Source organism: Notamacropus eugenii, chromosome 2 (genome assembly GCF_028372415.1).
Source record: "Notamacropus eugenii isolate mMacEug1 chromosome 2, mMacEug1.pri_v2, whole genome shotgun sequence".
In the NCBI taxonomy this organism is placed as follows: Eukaryota; Metazoa; Chordata; class Mammalia; order Diprotodontia; family Macropodidae; genus Notamacropus; species Notamacropus eugenii.
Window position 1 is genome coordinate 305,031,689 of NC_092873.1, and position 25,828 is coordinate 305,057,516.

The 25,828-nt window shown below is 41.0% G+C and overlaps 1 protein-coding gene and 1 long non-coding RNA gene across 4 annotated transcripts in view; one reads left to right on the forward strand and one right to left on the reverse strand.

Annotated features, from left to right (window-relative positions):
• Positions 1-5: 5 nt before the first annotated feature.
• On the reverse strand, positions 6-3,686 carry LOC140527683 (uncharacterized). Of its 3 annotated transcripts, none has more exons than XR_011974891.1 (2): positions 3,483-3,686; positions 6-190 (listed from the first exon to the last, which is right to left on the reverse strand). It is a non-coding gene; the product is annotated as an uncharacterized lncRNA (long non-coding RNA). The 3 variants fall into 3 exon arrangements; XR_011974892.1 differs by lacking the exon at positions 3,483-3,686 and adding an exon at positions 1,400-1,539; XR_011974893.1 differs by lacking the exon at positions 3,483-3,686 and adding an exon at positions 895-980.
• A 98-nt stretch (positions 3,687-3,784) lies between these two features.
• Positions 3,785-25,828, forward strand: part of LOC140522996 (putative PIP5K1A and PSMD4-like protein) — a 49,375-nt gene continuing 27,331 nt past the window's right edge. The window contains exons 1-6 of the mRNA XM_072638108.1: positions 3,785-4,297; positions 20,179-20,219; positions 21,746-21,823; positions 24,336-24,466; positions 25,402-25,519; positions 25,634-25,786. Of these exons, the coding sequence (XP_072494209.1) occupies positions 4,219-4,297; positions 20,179-20,219; positions 21,746-21,823; positions 24,336-24,466; positions 25,402-25,519; positions 25,634-25,786 (600 nt within the window). The 5' untranslated portion in view covers positions 3,785-4,218. The remainder of the gene's footprint in view (positions 4,298-20,178; positions 20,220-21,745; positions 21,824-24,335; positions 24,467-25,401; positions 25,520-25,633; positions 25,787-25,828) is intronic.

A 25,828-nucleotide genomic window follows, 5' to 3' on the forward strand; every position in this document is an offset into this window, starting at 1 on the left:
TATATTATATATACACATGTAGTTAACCCATAGCCTCTTTATTATTTAGGCAAAATTCAATTTACTAGAAATATTCGAGTAACAATACAGCAGCTTATACTGTAGTGTCTGTGGATAGACCAGCATGAAGTAAGTAGTCCCTGTTCAGACTTGATTCTGCCTGATTGATTCAATCAAGACGTGTTCTTACCTTAAAAAAAAAAAAAAAGCAGTTACTTTTAATTGGGTGAGGTAAATCAGTGGAGTCTGACCCTTATTCGGATGTATAAAGATCAAAAGATAATTTCACAGAATTGCAGAGATTTAGAGCTGGAAAAGATATCACAGTGGGCAAACTAGTCCAACCTGTATGGGATAACTAGGTTAGAGTTTAATGCTATATTTTTCCTGTAAATTTACTTCAACTTTGTAATTTTTAAAAACATAATTGAGGGGAAAAAAAGATTCCTAAGCTTCTTGCCTCTCCTCCATCCCTTCCACCTGTTCTTAATCCAATATGTTTTGGAGATCAATCAACAATGCCAAACTGTCTCTCATATATACGGGATTATTTCTATGATTCTTTTTAGAGGTATCATGCCATTTTCCCTTTTCTAGTGGAAATGGAGATTAGCTCCTTTTCCTACTTCCTAAGGAGTGCAAAACCAATCTGCCCTACCCTTTCCCCCACACCCTGCCACATCATCCTGTGTCCTCATGTGCTATGCCAGGAATGTTGCTAGGGAAGATCAGGGATATGACTCAAACAGAACGTTGCAGAGAAGAGGGTGGGGGGGCTGCCTTGCCTGAAGAGCATACTGCCCCTGCATGAGTCAAGATTGAGAAGGAGGAATCCTTCATTATGTCCTTGCCCATTCCCTGACCTCTCTTGTTTAGTTATGAATATATAATTACTCTTTACTCTGATTCCTTTTCTAATACATGGAGAGAAAATTAAATTTCCTAGGCCAGAAAGAAACTGGTAGACAGAGGCGGTTTTTGTCATTCAAATCCCACTCTCTTCTGGATCCAGAGGTATTGCTGAGGGTGATGAGTTTCCTTCATATGGCTGGATTCCACTTTGGTTAGAGTCATGGAGATATGTCCAACTTTAATTTAATCTCAGTTTTATTCTCATATCTGCTGATTGTAGAAGTGACTCACTATATGAAAGAAACCCTAGCCTCCTTGGGCAGTATTATTTTCTCTGTGAGAATTTTCATAGGCATGTAGAATCTGTTTTCAAAATCTCCTACTCTCGTACCAGCTCACAGGATCATATCCAGTCCTCTCCTTTTATAGGTGAAATAGCAGAACCCTGGAAAGGTTATGGACAGCTGGTGGTACAGTGGGTAGAACATAGGGCTTCAAGTCAGGAAGACTCATCTTCCTGAGTTCAAATTTGGCTTCAGACACTTACTAGTTTGTGTGACCCTGGGCAAGTCACTTAACCCTGTTGGCCTCAGTTTCCTCATCTGTCAAATGAGCTGGAAATGGCAAGCCACTCCAGCATCTTTGCCAAGTAAACCCTAAAAGGGGTCACGAAGAATCGGGCATAATCTAACAAGAACAGAAAATTTAAATAATTTAGTTAAAGCTAGTCCAGCCAGGACCATAACTCAAGTCCCCTGTCTGAATCTAAATTCAGTAATTTTTCCAATATACCAAACTACCCTCCCTCTTCCCTCCTTTGCAAAGCTTGGTATGGGCAACCCATTATTTGGGGGGAAACCAAAACAAACAAACAAAACCAAAAAGTCCAGTAGATGGCAGCAAGGAGCAATTACTATAGTTCCTGACTTCTCCTAGGCGTAAGAGATAGCAAAGTTCATTTGGTGCATATTGGTTGGTTGTTGTCCTTCCTTCTCCAAGACCAAAATGACATCACTATGTTAGAGTCAGGTTACAATGCCTCTAACTGTGGCTGATCAGACCCACTCAAGCTCGAATTGTTCTAATACAGATCGGACACAAATATTCTATGTGAATATTTGGGGTGGATTCTGTAAATGTGTAAATACACATCTTGCATTTTTTTTTTTTTTTTAGTAATTTCAATTTTGCTTTGCTCATAGAGCACAGCACACTTTCTGATGTGCGCACACCATGCTGGGTGGTCCTGTGCCAGTGTCTCCCATGTCACACAATCAATTCCAAAGTTCTTTTTTTGTTTGGTTGGTTTTTTAAATTAATTTTTAGTTTTCAACATTCACTTTTATAAGATTTTGAGTTCTAAATTTCCTCTCTCTCCCCTCTCTCCTCTCCAAGACAACATACCATCTGATACATATACAATCATCTTACACATATTTCCGCACTAGTCATTTTGTGAAAGAAGAATCAGAACAAAAGGGAAAAACCATGAACAAAAATGAACAAAAAAGAAGAAAAAATAGTATGCTTTGAACTGCATTCAGACTGTAGTTCTTTCTCTGGATATGGATAGCGTTTTTCATTAGTCTTTTGGCAATTCCAAAGTTCTTAGGAAAGACATTGTACTGTTTCTTCAGACCACCATGTGAATACTTGCCCTGTGTGAGTTCTCCATAAAACAGTCTTTTAGGCAAGTGTACATTTGGTAATTGAACAATGTGATCAGTCTGTTGAACTTTCACTCTGCAGTAGAGCTTGGCAGTTTAGTCTTAGGAAGGACCTCAGGGTCCAGTACCTTATCCTGCCAGGTGATCTTCAGAATCTTCCTAAGACAATTCAAATGGAAGCGATTCAGTTTCCTGCCATGGAGCTGGTAAAGTGTCCATGTTTCACAAGCATAGAACCGTGAGGTCAGCACAATCAGTCTGTAGACCTTCAGTTTGATAGTCTAATATCTTTTCTTTCCCACTCTTTCCTTGGGAGCCTCCCAAACACTGAGCAAAGTTCTGGCAACGCGAGCTCCAATCTCATGATCAATATGTACATCTCTAGAAAGCATACTGCCAAGGTAAGCTTATATAATCGTGGGGTAAATGAATATAGGGAAGAAAAGATCTTCTCCCTTCTCCAAATTTCCACAATACTTCTGGCAGACTTTGTTGGAACCGAATGGACAAAGACGACAGGATGGAAATGTCAGCGAACTCTCTGTCTTGTGCCTATTTTCCTTTGAACCTACAAGAACTCTTGGCTGAGAACAGGAGCTGCGTGATGGCTTTTGGATGGGGTTAGATGACCTGTGATAGGACCCACTGACCACGGCCTTCTGACCCCGGCGATCTGCACTCATTCAGAAGCTTTGCTTGGCCAGTATGTGATCGGGTGTGTTCCGAAGCTTGTGGGAGAGGCCTGACAGCTTCGGAATGAGTCTAATAAACGTGTCGCGAATGAATGAATACGCGGGAAGATGATCCTGAGGAACATCAGGAGGGAGGGCCCCACGTAGATCTCGGAGGCGGGGCTCTTGGAACTTGACCTGTGACCTAGCTCCAAGTTCCTAAACTTGTTATGAATTCCCTTGCAAAGGGTTTTTTCCTCCATCGGTTCCTTTTCACTAACTGGATACTTACTGAACCCTTTGATTCCTAGCCCACTCTCCAGCTGCACACCCCAAGTGACCCATCCAGGCCACCATAGGGTAGGAAGTCCAAGCGAGTTCGGCTTCTCCTCCCCACCCTCCAGAGCCTCCGGGGATTTACTGGGGCTTGTGAGGGCAGCATCATGTGACCTCGTGACTTGTCCAGATTGGCCTCGTCCTCCTTCTGCTCCCGCCCACCGAAAGTGTAGGCTGGAACGCGGGCGAAGTAGGGAGAACGGGCGCATGCGCGGGCCCTGGATATTTTTTTTTTTTTTTTTTTTTTTTTTTCCCCCTAGACACCCAGTGCGGAGCTCCGGAGTTGGACGATAAACAAGTCTCTGGCAGGGGTTGGGATTCGCTTGGCAGGAGACTTCTCACGCCCCCTTTTTTCTTTAGGTGTGGTGCAGCCCGAAGGCGTGGCCAAAGAGGTCCGGGCGACACCAAAGAGTTTCCAGGGTGGAGGGAAAAAGCAGTTCCTGTTGAGATCTGTACGGTGTTGGGGCCCGAGAGAGGAGGAGAATCCCCCTGTGCCGGACGAATGGTGCGGTCCTGAGCCGGGTCCGGAGCCGGCCGGACGCGTCTGAGGGAGGCCCTCGAGGAGGGGGCGCCGGCCGGCGGGAAGTGGGTTACCTGCGCAGCCTGTCGGGGGAGATTCGACTCCGGAAAGGGGAAAAGCCGGACCTGCGACGGAGCGAGGGCGCCGGGGTGGGGGGGAGGGGGCTGCCAAGATGGCGTCGTCCTCCGGCTCGTCGACGGCCGGGACTACCTCCGTGGAGTTGGGGAGCAGTACCTGCACTCCCACTTCAGGTGAGGCGGGGCTGCCGGGATGGGGAGGGGCGGGGGCCGTGGGTTGGGGAGGACCCGAAGAGGGGTTAGAGCTGGGAGCAGGACGGGCTGGGGAGTGAGTGCGGAGGCCCGGGGGAAGGCACTGAGAGCGGGGACCCGCGGCTGGGAAAGTTCAGAGTCAGGGGAGGAAGCGATAGGGGAGTGTTGGTGCGGTTTGGCCGTCTCAGCTTATTGGGGGTCTCAGAGACACACACATAGCACCTCCAACAGAACGTAAGGGCTCCTGACGGGGGCGGGGGGCGGGGAAGGCAGGGTACAGGAGGCTCCAAGAGGGTGAAGAATTTGTGGCTGTGGAAGTAGATGCCTGAAAGCAGGGAAAAGGACCCCCTCGAGGAGTGCGAGAAATCGGGGTCTCCAAAAGAGGGTCTGATAGGCAGACAAAGGTGGGGGCCTCAGGTTGTACCCGAGTTTTGGGAGGGAGGATTGATGGGTGGGAGGTGGGGAGGGGGCGAAAGGATAGGCAGTGTGTCTTTGGGGATCCGCGGGGGGAGGTCAGGCTTGGTGAAGGAGCCCCCTGAAGAGGGAAGATCTCGGGACAGGCCGAAGGACTTGGGGGAGATTGGGAGTGGGCTGAACAGCAGGTTGTGAGGAGCCCAGAAGAAAAAACAGCAGACAGTATGTGGGAGGGAAAGTGTGTGGTGTTGGGGGAGGAAGGGGATGTGAGTCAGGGATTGGAAAGGGATGGTGCGAAAGCCTGGGGATTGATGCAAAATCTGTAAGAAAACTTAGGGTGGCAGCATCTTCTTTGGATGGTGTGGAATGGGGTGTTGTTGCCACCTCTACTGAGCTGGGAATGCTGCTGGATGTTGGTTGCTTTACCTAAAATCTGGTGATGTCCGTGTGCTGATTGCCCCTTCTTGGTCTCCCAACCCCCTTCCAATTTTGAATAGATCAGATGGTCTTCAGGGACCTAGCTTTCACACTCTTAATAGAAACTGAATAGCTGAATACAAAGCCTTAGACATTTCATTAGCCGAAGTTTTATTTATGTTGCACATATTTTGGGGAGTCACTTTGAGCTTGAGGAGGGACACTTCGAAAATGACTGCCTTCGGTCCGTCCTTGGCCGGAAGTCTGATCCTCCAAATAGGGAAAAATAGAATAGTTATATATGGTCTTTAATCAGACTTGTCATTAATTAGATAGAAAAAAAAAAAGTGGGGTCTGTTACTGCTGGATTACCTATGAGAGCATATGTTCGTGTTCCAAAACTTTGATTAATACTCTTTTTTGGAGAGATTGACCAGATGAATAGGTTTAACAATAAGGAGGAAACACCTGTTTGTCATTTAATGATACTTTCCCCCCTATCCTCACCCCTTTTTTCCTGCTACATAGAATCCTAATTCTAGCCTTCAATCTATATTACTAGTTTACACCTGTTAACCTTGTGGGCCTTGTGTCCTGTGGTCAGTGTTGTTTTCTGTCAGCTGGAAGTTAAAAAAAGAAATGTTTATGTATTGTTAACTCTCCTGTTTTTACCAGAAAGTCAATTGTTAGATTTGGGTTGTACTTTGCCACACGTTTTAATGGGTATGAAAACATTCAGCTTAAAATTGTGTGTCTTTTTTAAAAAGCCCTTTATATAATTATGTAATTTCTTCCCTTTCTTTTCTCTGGCAAATTATTTCAAAAGTTTCTGCCAAACTATTTTTACTTTTAAAATTATTTTGCTTCCTATAATGTGTCTGAAAATTTGAGGTGAGAGGCATGCTTGTGCCCAAATGTAGCATGATGCATTTTTATATATTTAGATGTATATGGGTACTTTTGGTTTTAATCTAATGGTGTCATTCCTTCCATGCATGTGTTTTTCAGAAGCTTGATCCTAGTGCCAAAAAGCCAATAAGAAAGAGATTTTGTGTGTGATTGGAGAAGATAATTGTATCTCTGGCTCCCGGGAAATTGACATAAAGAGGAGATAACTTACGATTTCCTAAATATTTATGAGATGACATTCTGGGACCACAACATGTATTCTTTTTTTCCCCTGAAATAAACTGGTCATTTTTCCATTTTAATGCTCTTCATTCAGTAGAACTCTGGAATTCCATAGGCAGTGTTTTCTAGCAAGACTCAAGCTGAAGTGAAGGGAGAGCTGGCTTTGGGGGACCCTTGCAGAGGAGCCACTTTTCACTCTGTGGGTGTTGAAAAGCTTTGCTCTCCCAGTCAGGAAGGGCCACTGTGCAAAAGAATGTTGGTCTCCATCATTATTAAACCTTAGAATTCAGTCTCCTGCCTGCTTTCAGATTGTTTGTCCATCAGGCCTGAGCTGCTCCCTAATGACCAGTTAACAAACTGAAATACAGGGTGTAGCAAATCATAATCTGTAAGAGTTGCTTAACATCTCTTCCTAGTAGGGTAATTAACATTTTTGGATTTTGGGAAGACAATGACTGGCAAATACCTTACATCAGCTACTGTCAGGTTCATTCTTACATTTTGTTAATGAGTAGCGGTGAGAGTTTGTCATTTTATTTTGCTTGAACTTTTTGGTTTATATGAGAGATTTTCTCCTTCCCTTCAGTCTTTGTGTTTTGGCATACTGACACCATCTTAATAAAATTAAAGATGATGTACCCGTGCTGACAGTGCAGCCATCTGTCACACACTAGTGTGACAGATATCTATACAGATATGTGATATCTATATCCCAATCTTTGTTTCCAGCTTGTCGTAGTCCATCAAAGCGTTAAAATATACTAGAACCTTCACTGCAATTATTGAAAGGGGTCAAATCTTCCCTCTTACGGGCATGATTTTGGAGGTGAGTGGAATCAGGTCACCTGAAATAAACATAGAGTGATAAAGTAAAGTCTGACTCCTGTGGGAATGCATTTTATTTCTTAGATATCCATGAACTGTAGCTCCTTTTGATTCCTGAAGGGCCAGAACAGCAACCTTGTCTGGTGAGCAGTGCTTTCTAAACAGTCATCACAACATATGTCTGAAATTGTCACCATTCAGAACATCAGGAATACTAAATGACCTGCTCCATTCTTGATTCCATCCAGAGGACATGACATTAGGTCACTTTTGTTTGGGACTTTTTCGTTGAGGCCCACTCATCCATCTATGGCTGGGATGCCTTTGTTCTCTCTAGCTGTGCCCAACCAGTAAACTGTGCTGTAATCTGATAACCCCATAGTGCAGCCATTCTTGTTGAGAATTTTTTTTGTCAGTGTTCACTGTATAGATCTTAAGCAATTTCTAGGGTGACCGGACAGACTCTCTCCTCCTCCTATTTTGCTTTCTTATGAGTGAAAAGTTTAGACTTAAGTGAGCCATCTTCTTAGTGAAACCTAACAGGAAAAATTAAATTTGTAAATGTATACTATCTAGAACTTAATCCAATGCACTTTTAGAGACCTACTTTAGAATCCTTCTAATTCTACATAGCTATCCACTTTAAAAAAAAAAAAAGACACTGGAATTTTGAGGGTCAAAAAAGGTTTTTTGTTTAATTTTTTTTTTTAAAGAGAGGGCAATAATTGACCATGGAGAAGTTTAGTTCCTTTTCCTTGTTGGCATATTAAGAGTGTTAAAGGAAATGCAGATTTGGTATTAGGTTTCCATTGTTTCTGACTTAACCATTTATACATTTTGGTTCTTAGGTTCATTGACAGGTTTGGTGAATGGATCCTACACACACAGACACACACAGACACACAGACACACAGACACACAGAGACACACACACACACACACACACACACTCTCTCTCTCTCTCTCTCTCTCTCTCTCTCTCTCTCTCTCTCTCTCTCTCTCTGCCTGATTGATTAGGAACTTAATTGTGAACTAAGTTTGAGTGCCAGAATGTCCTGCTATACTTTTTATTTTTGGTCCGATCTTTGGAGGTTTTTTTTGAGCTGATATAAAACGACTGATAATACCTTTGGCTATCCACTGCATAACAACTGTTCTTTAAAAACTAATCTTTTGGGAGCATAAAGGAAATTAAAGCCTTTGAAGCTGAACTATAGATGATAACAGATCAAGGCAGGGAAGGGGTTCTTTTCTCTGGTAAACCTGCCAAGTGCTTTCTTTGGGAGGTGTCAGAATACCCCTTTTGATACTGAATAAACTCCCAAGTTACCAGAGTCCCCAGTCTCTCTTTCTCCTTTTTCTTTCCCTCTCAACTAGGGTGTTTCTGGTTATGTGGTGCTTTACAATACCCTAGGAATAGGAATCTCCATTCTGCTGTGCTCCAAGTCCAGCCTTTCACCACTCAGCTGTTTGATGTTTCCTAGAGAATAGAAGCTCTTACCCAACCATTTCCTATACTGGGTCCCACTTCCCCACCCTTTTCCATCAAAAAAGTAAGTTTAGTTTCCTCTTTCTAGGTGTCCTGTTTTGTTCATTTCACTTTGCAGTTGACTTTTCTGTTCCTTCTCCTCCCACTTTTAAATCCTGCTTCAAGATTCATTTGTTTTCCTCTAGTCAGTGGATCTGCCATTATGCAGAATATATTGCTTATGGACATTTTATTATTGGGTCTCTTATTGTCTTTTGACATCATAAGGAAGCTTCTGTTGAAAAGATTATCAGATTCTGGGAAATCCCATTGTTACTATATCTTGTACTATGTGCCTGACTACTAAGTGAATTTACAATCTAAGCAAGCACCAGGTCAGGAAAGAGGGAAAGAAGAGATGGGTGTGTGAAGCAGGATAGAATTTCAGGAGATATACTTAATAATTAGGTGTGTTAGTTTTCCTAAGCAGAGTTGCAAATAGGTCTGATAATCCTCAAGATTCTTGTTGATGACATATTATACATAGTAAGAATCAGAGGCCTATATTACAGGAATCTGATCATAGAGACAATAGTGACAATTTGGTTACCATTCTTGTCCTATTTTGAACTGTAGGACATATTTGGGACAGTTTTTGCCAATCATGTAGTTCACTCTGACATTTTCAAGAGTTAGACTTTACTTCAACAAACATTTGTTGAGTATATGAGGCACTTTGCTAAATGCTGAGCATGCATATATTACAATCTTAAATTGATTGTTTCCCCAAGGGAGTTGGATCTGTGTTTGGGAATGGTGATTGAAGAGGCAATGGGCCAGAAATGTTAAATGTCTCTTGGCTAGGAGCCATTCAACAGACCTTTATGGGAGGGATGAGGGTTTATTGAAAGCCTTGGACAGAGTTTTGGTGCCAAGGAGAACAAATGTTAGAACTGAGAACCTTAATTCTCTCCTACAAAAAGAGAAATAATGTTAGAGCTAGAAAAGAGACTGGAGACCTAGACTGATTTCTTTTTTTTTTTTTTTTTTTGTTACAGGTGAGGGAACTATGTCCAAAGAAGGGAATTTTTAGGATCACACAGCTAGTTATTGGTGGAGTTGTTGAAGGAGCATAGGCCTGCTAGGGTTGTCAGACTGGTTTTTAGACCATTCCCTTCTTCCCCGACATACACACATACTTTACAGGCATTGACTCCTCTCTGTCAGCTAAGCTAACCCCAGAATTATCAGGCTAACTTGGTTTATAGATTTGTTCTTTAAAAACATCCTAATCTTTTGAATATCATCATGCATTCTTAGAAAAAAGAAAATTTTCATTGAGCTAAGTTTAATTTTTGTCTATGATATGTTTTTGGTCAGTCATTATCACATGTGGAAGTGGGGGGGGGTTCTTTTCTTAACACTTTTTCCTTGAGCTGTGCACAGCTACACTTCTCAGAAGGCAGACTGGCATTTAAGATAGAGTTGTGAGGGGTTTTTTTTTTGAGGCAGAGAACATATTGTGCCTCCCACCTCTGAAAGGATAAAGAGAATGACTACCCAGATTGCACATAACTAGAACAGTGCTATTCCTCCAGAGAATTTGACCAGTAAATAAATGACTTTCTTGATTATTTGACTGATTTGTTTTAAAGTGTTCTGCAGTGTCAGATGAGAGACCATTGGCAGTTCAATCATTAGGTTTCTTTTGCTTCTATCTGACCTATGCAGGAATCATTGGTACCTTTGAAACCCAATTAAAAATTGCCTTGTAATTCTCTGGGATAGCTTCTTCTATGATCAGTTTGGGAACTAGGCTATAATTTCAGGAGTTTGAGGAATACGTATCTGTGTGGCCTGCAGTTTCCCAAAATTTTCTATGTATATGTGTATGTATACACATACATACTGCAAATATTGAAGTTGACCACACACAAGCTCTTAGTTTTTCTGCTGGTAGATGATGTCATTTCATCTCCTACGGAAATGCTTCTGCCCTGAAAACACAGGGAGAGGCTCCAGTATTAAGGCCAGCTCTGTTTTGCTCTACACATTGAAATAACACTCATTGCAGACATATCTACTGCCTGTAAAACCATCTTTGTTTCAGTCATCTTTTCTTTTGACACTCAGTTCCCTTTTTCCCTCTCTCAAGTCTGCATTTATCACATCTCTTGATATTACTTTTGAACTTCTTGTTTTCCTCATCTCTTTCTCTCCTTTCTCCCAAAATTGAGTCTGAACTTTCAGGAGCTCAGCAACAGTAGGTACATTTATATAAAGTTATGACTGTGATTCCACACAAATACACATTTTGCCAAGTGACTTGAAACCAATCCTTCCATGTGGAAAGTAGTGTCTGTTGCTCTGCAAACACAGCTTTGGGTGGGGTCAGGAACCAAAATTTAGATCAATCTTAAAACTAGGACTAAATGATTTTTAAAAACTGTTCTGTGATGGGACGATACACAGTTTTGTCTTTTGCAGAGAGAAAAGAGTATGAGCAGTTTGGGACTTGATCTGGTTGACACAAATGTTTTCTGAGGTTATATTGGCAACATTTAATAATCCTGTGTTATTTGTACTGGAACATTTAGTCTAAGTGTTACAGTTCAGGAAATACATTGAGATTAAATGATTGACTTGTTTATCCCTGTTTTGATAGGAAAGTATCAATGTTGTCCTGATGACTGGGAAACTGTGTGTATAATATACTTTTGGAGCAACCCTAGTATGATAAGTTCTCAGGTGGGTTTGTTTACCGGTCACTTTAGATGGCATCAAAAGCAGGGTGTTGAGTGTGTGTGAATCATGTAAAGTTGGGCATCTTTGGAGTCCCAAAGTATCAGTAGCACTTTGGACATTTTCTGTTGGTTTTTGCCCCTTCTTGTACCAGCTTTGGAGCAGCCAGGCGGCAGGTTTATGAGTTTAGTTTAATGGAAGCCAAATTCAGCATGTGTGCTGTGTAACTGAAATAGTGATCACCTGGTAGAGAATGAATGGTGGACACAGACCTGCAAACTTCCTAGAATGGAAAGCATCTGTCCAAAATTTCTCAAAGGAAAAATGTGATTCTTGGGTTGGAGTGAGGGTATTTTGTCTGCTCAAGGAATCTTTCTGCCAAAGCTTTTCCTTGACTTCTGGTCTTTTGAATATGGCACATTCAATATCAAAAGTTATTCCACATCTGAAAATTGGTCCGTAGGACTTAATCTGTTTGCCTTTTCTTAGTTTAAGCTTTTAGAATCTTTTAAAGTGTTCATTCTACTGTAAGCAAGTAGAAACTCCTCAGTTTATGATAACTTTCTCTCTTTCCTCATTTAGGTTTCCACTTTCTGTGCTGTGGGGCCACCCGTAAGAGAGGTAGACCTGATGCATATCTGTGCTTATTGAGGCATGAGCTCCCCACAGTAACTAGCAATCAGCTCCCCTTCCCCATAACCATATCAGGTTCTTGGAATGTGATGTGGTAGAGTATAGTCCTCCCTAAAAGGGCTATGAATGAAGGATTTTGTAAGCACATTTGTCCAAAGCTTCCTTGCTCTTCTCCCTTCCATCATGCCTCTTGAGGAGGAAAAAAAGTCCCTTCCTAATTTAAAAGTATCTTCACTTACAGTTCTCTAATACAATGTGAACTGCTATTCCCAACTCCTCCATCTCCCATCTGCCAGTGCCTCCCTTTTGTTTACCCTGGAGTCTTTTTGGAGCATCATTCTCACTGTTCCAACAGCCTGTTTCTCTGCCCTACCTCTCCTGGCTATCTAATTTCCCCTGCTCTCTTCATTGCTTAGAAAGGCTTTGTTGGTTTTATTAACAAGAAAATTTGTGTGTTAACTAATTTGGCAATGAACCCAGTAATCCAGGGATTGGACCATCTGAGGATTCTGGCTCTTTTAAAAAATGAAAAAACCATTCATGGCTCATAGGCCATTCAAAAAAGTCAGCTGGATTTGGTCCTTGAACTGTAGTTTGTCAACCCCTGTCTAGCTGGGGAGACCTCCCCTCCCCATTTCGTTAATGAACTCCCTAGTATAGGATTGGTTGACGTGCTGACAGTTCCTCTACACAATCCTCTGAAACTAGAGAATAGTGCCAAAGTTTTATACTTCACTCAGTCAATTTTAAGTAATCTGTAAACATTTTGGTATTTAAGAGTTCCCTCTTTTGTGTCTCTTCCACAATAATAGATAAGATTGTGTTGGTAAAATGGTAAAAAGCCTTTTTGATTAAATTCACTGCTGTTCCATTTATTATTTGGGGAAGAAGGTTGGAAGTCATGCTCTGATCAGCAGAAATGTTTCTAGATGTTTGCAAAAGAGCTGAAAGCATTATGCTTTTTGCTGCAGTAAGCAATGCAAACATAGGTACCAAACCCAGGCAGAATCTACAATCTCAGAGGAAGGAACTATTTCTATTATTTTTAAAATTAATGATTCTCATTATCAAGGCAAAAATTCTTTTCCTCTCTGTTTGTGGCACTTGGGAATTTTACTCTCCAGCTTCAAGGTTGTCAGCTTCAAGCCATTCCCTCACTTCTGGAGAAAATGAGAAACTGCCCCTTCATATGCAGAAGTGGCAGAAAAAAAGCACTTTCTTGTATAATAACAAAGATAGTTCTTCAGTTTAACTGGTGGAAGAGGAGGGAGGGGAACCTGCCTGGTTTTTATTCTTTTTGATTAAAGAAACTTTCTGCTGTCACACAGAACATACAGGATATTGGTTGTTGATTTCACTGAAAAGAGTTGAGGGCAGAGAATTGTGTTTGTTCTTCTGTTGCTGAAACTGACCTTCTAGGGCACGAGGAGCCTTGAAGTGATCGAAAAATGTGTCATCAGCTTATTCCTTCCAGTTTTCGGATTTTTGAACCCCAGCATTTTGCTAGAGTAGTCCAGTTGGAGCACCTTGCCCCACACCAGGGCTAGGAAGTTGAGAAGGCATGAAAAGAAGGTGTGAAAAGTACTAGACCAGGGGATTCATAGATTGGGCTCATGTTTTTACTGCTGACTAGCTATGAGATCTTGGGGAAGGTACTGAATGTATTCAGGCCTCAATTGCCTTATATGTAAAATGTAAGGATTGGAATCTCTTAAATTCTCTTCCAGCTTTGTGGTGCAATGATTTCAAGAATCTTTCTTGTTTTAGCTTAGGAATGGGTAAGCAGCATCCTGTGGAACTCATGGAGCCAAACTTCCAACTTGGTGTATTTTTTTAAAGCCAGCTGTCATTAGCTGATTTAGCTATAGGTAACTGAGAAGTAGCATTCTCCTAAAATAAATGATTGGTAACCCAGAAGGGTTGCAGACTGCTCATCTAGTTTTTTTTTTTCCTCTACCCTCTATATCAAGGGCCTAGAATTCTGATTCATTGGGACTGACACTGTCATCCACTCCTTTGGCCAAAACAGGCTATTTGTAGCCACTCCATGTTTTTGTAAAGTAGCCAACTTGTCTTAGCTTCATATTTGTTTCCAATAAAGTCTCTATATCTAGTCCGCTGAAATGTACTTCAGGGCCTATTAATAAAGTAGGATCCCTGAAGGCATGTTGGGAACAACCAGGAAAGACAGGGCAAAGCAGCCCACTACACGGAGTGATACAAGACAGTTGTTGTCACATTCTACCACCTTGTCTAGGTAGATCTTCCATCCTTCTTCATTTCTTAGCTTCTTTTATTTTTCTCCCTCCCACCTTCCTTTCCTTTTAAGAAATGTGGTTTGTTAGTTTTTTCCCTCCTCTTTTCCTTCCTTCAACAAATATTTATGAAGTTCCTACCATGTTCACTATTCTGTGCTCAGTGTTGGGATGGGGGTGGGGGAAGGAATAATTGACACCTTACCCTTAAATTCTAGGGCTGTTGGTTGAGGAGAGAGATGAGAAAAGTATATAAACATAGTACTAGTCAAAATGAGATAGGGCCCCTAAAAGTGGTACAACGGGATGTAGTTAAGTCAACAAGCATTTATTAGGTTCCAGGAACTGTATGAACAGCTGGCAATAGAGAGGAAGGCAAAAACCCCACAGTCTGTGCCCTCATAGAACTTCTATTCTAATAGGGAAGACAATGTAAAAAAAAAAATGAGGTGGTTACAAGATAAAGGAGTTCATGGAAGGAAAATACTGGGCTTTATTCGCACTGGGCCTTAATATGTGTACCACACAATTGTGGAGAATGAGTACAGTTTTTTCCCCCGCTTTGCAATTGTCAAAGCACTTTCACAAAAATATTCCAGCTTCATCAAGCAGCCATGGCACTAGAATGACCACTAGATTGAACCAAAAGACCTTAGTTCGAGTTCCAATTCCACCACTTATTATCTGTGTGACTTCCCATAAGCCATTTAAACTATCAGCTTTTTAAATTTTCTGTAAAATGAGTTCCTATCACAGAGTTGTTGTTAGAATCAAAATAGATAAGTGTTTTATATTCTTCAAGTTACAAATATGAGGTTACTGTTATTGGTACCTCCCAACCCTGTGAGATACTATTACTGAGATCATTCTACATACCCCAGGTTACATTCTGGCTTCTTTAGCATCTTCTTTGTCAATTACCTTGGTCTTTGGGGTAAAGTCCCTGCTCAGGGGCTTGATAGCACTGTCAAAGCACTTGAGATTAGAAGGTCCCACAGTAGTGACTTTGAATACAATAGCTGGTATGTCCTACATCTCTTTGTCTTGCAGATGCTATGAAGAATAACACAGTTGTGCATCATACTTCTTGATGAAAGTCAGCGTAGGCTAGATGGACATAAAATAGGTGAGGACCTTGCCTATACCAGTGCTGGCTTTTACTCGTGCAGTTTCAAGAGTTTAGGGAAGCTTTGTAGCCGGGTGTAGCACACCATTACTTAGGGTCCTATATGAGAGACCTTCATTGTCTCTGTCACTGAATCACTACTTCCTGCCAATGCTGACACAATACGAACTCTTTTCTACTTGTTTTCCTTTTGTCAAACTTAAGGAGGCAGGGACATCCTCTATGTTACATAAGCCTTAGTGGAATAGAAGTGGAAGTGTTGGCAGTGGCCTTAGGTGTATCCTGAATGCATCTAGGGATGGTAATGAGTCTTTTTTATTATTATTGTTATTTTATTTGTTTTCAGTGTTCTACAATCACTTCCATATAACTTAGATTTTTTCCCCCCTCCCTCCCCAAGTCGGCATTTTTTTATATGGGTTTTACATGGGTTTTATGGGTTCTACACATACATTCCTATTAAATACATTTTCACCTAGTCATGTCGCATAGAAGAATTAAAGTGGGAGAAATCATAAAACCAACCAAAATGTAATACAAAAGAAAATGATCTGCTACATTCTGCGATCGGATTCCATAGCTCTTTCTCTGGATGTGGAAGGCATTTTGCCTTAAGAGACCATTGGGAATATTTTAAGTCCTTGCATTGCAATTAAGTTCTAAGTCAATGGTAATGAGTCTTAACCAGCTGTTGTCTTAGTATCTCATTGACATGAGTCTCTTAGAGTGCAGAGTTCCTGGCTGACTCTTACTTATTATATTGCTAAATGTGCTGCTAGTGAAGAATTTCATAGTTTCTGCCCTTTTCGCTTCTCTGTTCTGTGCCTGATCACAACACTCTTAGATGAAGGGGTTGTTGATACCTACAAACTAAGCACTTTTAAGGAACCTTCAAAGCTTGTTTTCTCCAAGGTCTATGAACCTACAAAACATCTCCCCAAATCTTACTTCAACACTACTGATGAGAATCATTGACCTAGGAATTGTTAGTCTTCCTGCTGGGATTATGCTTTCAGTTTTGCTTCTTTCTGGTTGTATATGCATCCTGTTCTCTTTCTTGTCCTATGGGCCACATATTCCATTGTATTAATTGTCCCGAAATTATCACGGTCATATCTTCTTTTTCTTAAGTTGGTAACTCCCTAAAAGTCTTCTTGGAAACTTTGTAAACTTCCCTCTCATCCTGTTCCCACATAGCATTATGAAGAAACTAGTTCTGAAAATGTATCAAAGAAGGTCTTTTTAGGAGGATGATTCAGTATCGCAGAGTAGAAAGTTATAGAGAAGCCACAGTAATGGTGGTGAAGAGGAGCAAAAAATATTTCATCTTTGAGACTACTGGGATGTGGTGGTAGAATAGAGTGAGATCAAGCTTTGCTCAGACTAACTCTGCAGCCTTTCTGGCTGAAGTAGTCACTAGTATGTCTAGTTTACTGATACCTACCTCCTTCATAGGTTGAAATTTGTGCTAAGTTCTTCCAAAGCTTCCTACACTTCAGTTTTTGGATTGATGCTAATCTGAAAAACTTAATAACAATATTTTATCATTTTAGGAGGAAAAAAATAAGATCTCCTTTCCTATTTGGGAAAGGTCACTTCATATGTTTACCTCCATTCCACACCTTTTTCTGAGTTCCCCATTCAATAAGAGAGTATACTGGGATGGTTGTGCCCTTATCAGAAGGTATTTGAGGAAAGGCAACAGGAAATCAATGTCCTACTCAAAGAAATTTGGTCTTTCGCAAAGGGATTAAATCTCTCCTCTCCTCCCAAGTCAAATGGTATACTATTTCAGATCAAATACCATTCAGCTGGAAGTATCAAGCTGGTATTGCCATGCTGAGTTGGCATTTTTAACAATTTCTCTTTTGAGATCATTTCCCACAGAGGACAGAGGAAAGAAGGCTCAGTTGTGAAGAGGACAGGTGCAATGATATTGCCTGCTCCAGCTTTGGGATTTCCTCGATAGACCAGCTCAAGTTGATTAAGATGGGCTAAGTGGGCAGTCCATAGCAGATGGTGCCCAGTATTGGCAATCCAGTGTCCATCAGGCCTCTGCACTAATCTGGATTGCAGCATTGAGTCTTTGTTAGTAGCATTAGCAAAATCCTGTAGGTTTTCTCTTTTTTCTATCCTTCCTCCATAGCTTGGCACTCTAATCAGTTTCCTAGGGACATAACTTCCGGCAGAGAGAAGAGTCAGTCCTGTTCTCCAAGTGCCATTTGATCTGAGGGCCATTATTTAGCACCTGGCAGTCCCCTTTCTTCCCCTTACAGCTGCAAGCTTCCTGGGATGAACCCCAGCTCTGCAGCTGCAGTATCCCAGCTGAAAAAAGGAGAGAAAAAAGGCATCATTGGATGGAATCTTCCCACCAATCTTAGGCATTGTCTAGGATTGCAGCTCTAGATCTGGTTGGTACATGTTATGTGAATACTATGAAAGGGTGTGAACCACAAAATTGGCCTTGAACTGTCAAGTTTTCTCTCTCTCTCTCCCCGCCTCTTTCTCTCCCTCTCATTTTCCTTCCTCCCCCCAGTGAAAGGAAGGAGGAAAGAAAGCAAAACAGAACCTTTGTAACATACATGGTCAAACAAAACAAATTTTTGCATTGGCCATTTCTGAAAATTAGATACTTCAATCTGCACCCTGAATCTACCACTTATCAAGATGTGGGTAACATGTTTCGTCATGATCCTCTGGAGTCATCATTGGGACTGACCAGCTTTTTCAAGATTTAGCTCTCCTTTTGTTTGTCTTATTTGGACATCTCTCTCCATGCTCAAAGTAGAATAAATTCTAACTTGAGGATTAAAGAGTGAGTTTGAGAGAAACTAAGACTTCAAGATGCTCCGTACAAATTCTTGAGTGTTTACATGGGAGATGAACTTCAGACTTTGCTCCTTGACCCATCCTTTCCGCATTAGAATTCATGCTCAGTATTTTACTCCTCCCATCCAAGAATTATAACTTTTATCTTTTTTCAAAGGCTTAGCCACTAAATTGAGAAAGTCAGTAGCAGATTTACAATCAAAATGTAAACGTGCTGCCTCTCAGCTTTCTTTGTAATCCTTAATCTAGGCCCTCAAGTCTCAAACTAACTTTGGTATTCACCCAAATTAAGTTATTTTTTTGTAAAAATTGGTCTGATATGGAAAAGGTGAAGGATTTACAGGGACATGAAGTTTTTTTTAGATCTGGGAGTGAAGGGAGTCTATATTTTTCATATTGCCACGTTTTATTTTGTGTAGCATGTCTTCTTACCAACATAGAAATGTTAAGAATAAGAACTGGTACCAGCTCTTAGCTTTTTTGGGAAGAGAGGAATGAGAACCATCTGTTCTAATTTGTTGGCCTCTAGCCTGTCTATGGAGAGGAAAATTCTGTTGCTCTGCCTTGTGGGACTGTAAACACTTAGCCTGCAGCCAGTATTGAGTCAGAACCTCTTCCCTCAGTCTTGTCTGGTCCTCAAATCTAAATTGTCTGATTTATATAATTAGATGTATTTTTTCCCTAAGTATCCCCGGATCTCCCTCTCTTTTTCTTTCTCTCAGGTCTTCATTTTCATTCCTGAATTGCCATCATATTTGGACTTACCATTTACTTATTTTTTTAAGATATATTTAAACTTTTCCACTTCAGATTCTTCAGAAGTAGGCCAAAGAAATGATTGAGTAAACCCTGAAGATAAATATAGCTTAAAGTTCTGTTTTTTCCCCAAGTGCAGAAACTCTCTGTCATCCTGGCTTTGCTTTGGCTTCTTTCTTTTCTTGATTGGCATGTGAGTAAAGGTGAGGGTGGCAAGCTTACCTATTCATAGGTGTAGGACTGGAACCATTTTCTAAAGATAATTGTTTCACATTTTTCCTAAATCAAATGGATGAAAAAGCCATAAATTGAAATTCAAATATAAAGTTTGTCCTTAGCAGGCACTCAGTATTTCTTGAAAGAATGAATTTTAAACATAAACTACTTACATCTTTCAATTAATTGACATTAGTACAATAAACTAGGACAGGATATAAAAATCCTAAACAGTTCCTATATCCCCTAAGTTCCTCTACGTCAGTGGTTTTCAAAGTGCGATCTGGGGGTTCCCTGAGACGCTTTCAAGGGGTCCATGAAATCAGAACTGATGTTTTAATTTCTAATGTGGTAAATATCAGTAGATATAATACACATGAACAAAAGCTCTTTGAGAAGTAATCAATCATTTTTAAGAGTGTAAAGGTTTCCTGAGACTAAAATGTTTGAGAACCAGTGTTTTCCATCGTACCCTTTCTTTCCTTCCAGTTCTTAGTTCTATTTCACCATAATCTGTACTAACCTAACCCTCTCCTCATAAGTAACGTGTTATTCTCATTTGTATTGAACAAAAAGATCATGGATGCCCAAGAAGATATTCCCTGAAGTTCTGAGGGATTTTATCAGAAGACGAATGTGCAGTGACAGCCTACTTTGAACATGGGTATAGACTAGTTCAGCTCTTGGTTCTCTAGGAATATTGGGATATTTCCTGTCTCTCCTCTTTCCTATTTGGTGTCAAGTCAGAGCCACTGACTTTGTGTTTAGAGAATAATTAGATTTTTTCAGAGAGAGTCTGAGTTCAGTGTAAGAAGGATGTATACTAAAAAAGAGAATGATCTAAAAATTGTGTATTGGATACAAGGTATTGGGTACAAGGTTCCTAAAAGGGAATTAGCATCTAGAATTAATGAAGAAGTGATTGGAGCTTACTGTCATGCTAGGGTCAAACATTGATTTTTAGTGTTTTTAAGCAAGAAATATTGTGCATGTGTGTATGCATGTCGTCTAGCATGTACTTATGTCTGTGTTTTTGTTTTGTATTTTACAGTACAGTCAACCTTCAAAAAATCTTTGACCACTTCCACTGAGGTGAGTGTCAGAAGATAATAAAAATTTGAGTAGAGTAAAGGGGTTTTTGTACATTCTACTTACCTCTACTAGCTAATGCCTTACGTTGGAGCAGAGGGAACTGACTCTTGCTTCTGATGTCTAACCTATGTCACTTCTGTTTTGATTTTATCTTAGTCTTTCAGTGAACATAGAATATGACCCTTTTCACCATATAAGACATATTCTTCTTTAAAACTTCCTTCATGTTCCTTGCTTTTTCCTATTTTTTCTGCCCACTCTGGGAATCTGTGATAGCTTGCAGAACATACAAGTAGAAAGCAACCAAGACTTGTGTCTTGAGATTTTAGGCCTTGAGGGCCTTTGAAGAAACCCTTCCTCTGGGTCATTTTCCAAGATCCTTCTGCTCACGAACCAGGGATATAATGGTAAGAATGCTGGTATTGGGACTCAGAAGGTCTTTGTTAAGTCCTGACCTAGATACTTCTTAGCTGTATGACCCAGAGCAAATCATTAGCTTCTAAGCCTCTTTTTCATCTTCTCTTAAATGGAGATAGCAGTACTCACACAACTTTACAGGATTGTTGTTTGAAAAGTGCTTTATAAATTTCAAATCACAAAAATGTGACCGGCTGTGATTATCTTCATGAACCAGGGACCTTGAGAGAAGGCATAGAATTTTAATGTCACATAGTAAAGTCTAGGCCTTATCTACACTCCTCTCTTCTGACTTTTGGCTCCTAGGAGTCATCATATGAGTCCTACCCTAAATCACCATTCCCTCTTCCCTACTTATTTTGAGAATAGAAAACTAAGTCAAGACTAAACTCCCAGCAGTTTTTCTTACTGTGACTGGAATGGTCCATCTCAGCCTTGTCACTGCTAGACTCTAAATTGACTCCTGTAAGCTAGTGACTGGACTGACTAGGCGTGTGTGATCATTTGATCTGACTTACTAGGGTCCAGAATGGTTTGGTGATGCGGCATTTTAGATAAAGAAAATGAGCCTCCTTTTTAATAATTTTAATAACTGTAGCTGACACTCACATAGCATGTTAAGGTTCCCAAAATGCTTGACAAATGTTGCCACATTTTATTCTCTTAAAAATTCTGTGAAATAAGTACTAGAGATACCATCCCCATTTTACAGATAAGGAAACTTGAGTCTCTGAGGAATTAAGGGACTTGACCCATGTCATATAGATAGTATTAGAGATGACATTTGAATCAAGTTGTCTCTCAATTCTAAATCCAAAATATTTTCCATTACTTAGTAATTCATCCTTTTTAAGTTCAACCAGTGATTTAGCATAGTTTTTGTAATGGCTGCTCCACAGTCTCATTTTTTTCCTCTCTGTTGATTGTACCATTGTACAATTACCCTCTTCAATTGACCTTTGTCTCTGCTTCTGTTACTGTATATATAGGGAATAAGCATTGATGCTTTATTAAATGCCCTTGACCTAGAAAGCAGAGCATCAGTGGTTGTATCTACTTTGGTAATTGTCTAGTGTGAATATTTACTTTTGTCTTCTTTCTCTTTGTAGGTGTCTACCTCCTCTGGTCCAGTCAAGAAAATAGGACACAGAAGTGTTGATCCCTCTGGAGAGACAACATATAAAAAGGTATATCTGGATTCATGTGTGTCCTCTTAGAACTGGGCAGTGATAACTCTGGTCATCCTTGTCCCGTTTTCTGATTTCCCACATCTTCTGCCTTTGTGTAATAGCATTACACGCAGCCAGTGCCATGCAGGCCGCCTCACAAAAGATTACTCATCTCTGTATGCTTAAATAAGGATGTTCTTAATCGAAGGTTTACATTTCCATCCATTTCTTGCAACAGAGTTGGCAACAAGTACCAGCTTATTGTACTAAAGAAACTAGGTTTCTCTGTTAGGGAAAGGCATACAACAGGTACTTCAAGGCTGCTCTCACCTTACCTCAGGGCAAGTACATCTCCTTCTACCTTTCCAGTGATGCCTAATATACATGGAACTTCATGAAGAGGCCAGCCCCTTATATGGATGTTCCCAGACAGACAGCAGCTGGCCAGTTTACAGCCTGTCCCAACAAGCTCATTCCTTCCAAGTATTGTCTTTGGAATGAAAAAGTTCTCCACACTGCTGGGAGGAGCCTGAATACCTGCCCTTGAGATAGCAAATGGGATGGAAAGGAGCTTTCCCAACCAAGAAGAGAGAAGTGGATTGGGGAAGGAAAGGGGAAGAGAAGAACAGCTACTTCAGGTTTTCTGAGCCCTTGGCCAAGCTCCAAGCTAACTTCTTGTTCCGTAGCCCTCCCTGGGAGCTCTGTAGCCAGCTTCCTAATAATAGTGTCTACTTCACAGGGATGTTGTCAAGGTCAAATGAGATACTCTCTTTAAAGGATTTTTCAAACCTTAAGCACACTCTAAATGCTCACTACCATTATGCTGGAGCTTCTTTGACTGGTATAGACAATGCTTAGGGCTGCCAGCCTCTTGATTTGGTAGTGCTAGATTCTGCCTTCTGGTCATATTTGCTCTTTGTCTTAGTGGTAATATCCTAAATCAGCACTTTGATATAGTGGCATATACTTGTCTCTTTGGCTTTTGCAGTAAGGTTTTCACATAGCCAGTTCTTGAAACAACATCAACAAACATTTATTTAGTGCCTCCTACTTGCCAAGTATTGTGCTAAGTGCTAGGCACATAAAGAAAGACAAAAATCAGTCTCTGCTCTCCAGAAGTCTAAATGGGGTAGAAAACGTACACAGGATAAATCAGAAGTAGTTGATGCAAGGAAGGCACCAGCATTAAATCGGTGTGTAAAAGGCTACTTCTGCAAGGTGGAATTTTACCTGGGATTTGAAAGAAGGCAGGGATAATTGGATCCATGAGAGGTGATGAGATAACCAAGTGAAATAGTATAGGAGAGGGGAAAAAAGTTGCTTCATCTTATTCCCAACTTTTTTGTATTGGGTGGTATGTAGTCTCTCTTCCAGCCCTGGGTAAGCTGTAGTTTAATTTCCCTAAAGTCTATAATATCTTAGAATTTTAGAGCTTAAAGGAGTCTGTACAATTATGTAGTCCAGGAGTTAATTTTTTTGTGACATGGACTCCTTTAGTGGTCTAGTGAAGCCTATGCAAACCTCAGAATAAGGTTTTTAAATGCTCAAAATAAAATACATAGGATTTCAAAGGAAATCAATTATATTGAAATACAGTTATCAAAATACTTTTTTAAAAGTTCATCTGTTACAGATTAAAAATTTTTGTCCAGCTCCCTTCATTTTATAGATGAAAATCTCCTAATGCTATAACTGTAGGCAGTGTTTATTTTTCATTTTTTTAATAGGCAATATTCAGAGTGGCTTAGACCACTATTTCTACCTCTTTTTCTCTAAAACAAGATGCAAAAAGGCAAATAGTTCCATAGTTGATTAGAGAAATACCATCTTGTAATAGGCTCTGGATCTCATAGTACAAAGTCTTTCCTATGGAATTGGGATCTTGAATTAGGGTGGGAGGGGGGCCTTTGCTTCCTGGACTTGGAAATTTTCTGTCTTGTGGGGGAAGATGAGTTTATTAAGCCCTTTCTTTTCTTTATGAAGTGAGCTACATCTTTTATGTTCCTTTCACCCCCCCAACTAAGAATTTCTAGTCTTTTGGGGATTCTAGTCAGGCCCTGTTGCATGCTGTTGTGATGTCTCCAGGCCAGCCAGGCACCCACAAAGTGACCATCAGGGGTATAAAGTGCTTGTTGGGGAGGTGGGTGTGTATCTGTTGGTTCTCCTCCAGGGTTCTTAGCTTAAGGGGGTTCCTGAAATCAAAGTGTAAGAGTGAGGAAGAGACACAGTAATGGTCCCTAAAGAAAGTGTGTGTGGCAGGAGAGGAACTCATTTGGAAGGGAGCACCCTGCCTGGAAACCCAACTCTTGCTGTTCTGTCTAGCACAATGTTCTGCTCCTTTTAGTCACTAGCAGGCCCTCGTGTAGCAGCAAACCCAGGAGTATGTAGGGAATACGTATTTGTTTTCACCTCTTACTGAGAAGCCTTTTGCTTTCATTTTCTTTCCTCTAGCATGCTGAATCTGAACTTTCATAGTGGTTGTCAGATTTAGTAACTTGAATTTATCCTACTTTTTTTTTCTTTTCCCCAGACAACCTCATCAGCCCTGAAAGGTGCCATTCAGCTAGGCATCACCCATACTGTTGGCAGTCTTAGCACCAAACCAGAACGTGATGTCCTCATGCAAGACTTCTATGTAGTGGAGAGTATCTTCTTCCCCAGGTGAGAAAACTTGATATTTGGGGAACAGATCTAGTCCATTTCTCCTACTGCAGAAAATGAGATTTAGGGCTCAAGGAGATTGGATGTAGCATTTCCTAATGCTCCTCCTTCCTACCACCCTCCAAAAAAAAATCAGCCTCATTACTTTGTAATTTACTTAATTGTGCACATTTGACTGGTTTTTGTCTCTTGTGTAACCCTGGTGATGAGCACATTACTTTTGCACTTTTGGAAGGTTGAACATCCCAGTGAGATACACAAAGAAAGACCTTATCAGCTAGTTGAATCTAGTCCACATCCTGACACTGGCCCTTAGAAGTCAAGCACCCTCAACAGTGACCCTTGACCTGGGCAGTAGGGTTCATTCAGAACAGAGGCTGCCCACTGAAGATCCATAGCAAGTTACTGGCACTTGCTGCACTTTAAGGATAGGAAAAAGAGGGCTTGGCATGGTACCCACTCCCACGCCCCAGCAACATGGCCAGAGTCCCTGTTGCTGTCATATACACTCTGGTTTAAACCCCTTATTTTAGAGGTATGTATGATCTTCCTACTGAGTGAGGCATTTGACAGAGATTAAAAAGTCAGGTGTCTCCCCAGATCCAATCAGGGAATCAGGGGTCAGACTTGCCATTGCAGCTCTTGTCCTCAGCTGCCACAGAGATTTAGTTTTCCATGCTTAATGAGCTGAAAACTAAAGCAGCTGCTGCTTTTTTTTTTTTTAAATGAATTGAGTATGGGAGTAATGTGAGCACTCCCTCAGCCCATGCCTTAATCCCCACACTCAGCTCCTGACTCACCAAGTGACTCAGTCAAAACCTTGATTATCCCTCTGGGAGAGTGATCTTGGCTAGACTCTGGGGGGCACTAAGGGGATTCCTCAGGGTTCTTGACAAATTTTTCAAGTTTTGACTGTTTCTGCTTATCCTGTACAGTGAAGGGAGCAATCTGACCCCTGGCCATCATTATAATGACTTCCGTTTCAAGACTTATGCCCCTGTTGCTTTCCGATACTTCCGAGAGTTATTTGGAATACGGCCTGATGACTACCTGGTAAGCTTCTGGGATGCTTTTCTTTCCAGTTCTTCTTTAGCCCAGAATTCCATTCCCAGGTTTGCCAGGTGCTGGTATTTCTGAAACTCTTTTCCCTTTCTTTCTGGATCCCAGTATTCCCTGTGTAGTGAGCCACTAATTGAACTCTGCAACTCTGGAGCCAGTGGCTCCATCTTCTACGTGTCCAGTGATGACGAATTCATCATCAAAACTGTCCAGCACAAAGAGGCCGAGTTCTTGCAGAAGTTGCTGCCAGGATACTACATGGTAAGAGAGCTGGGTTACAGTTCCCTTTCATCTACTCCCAGG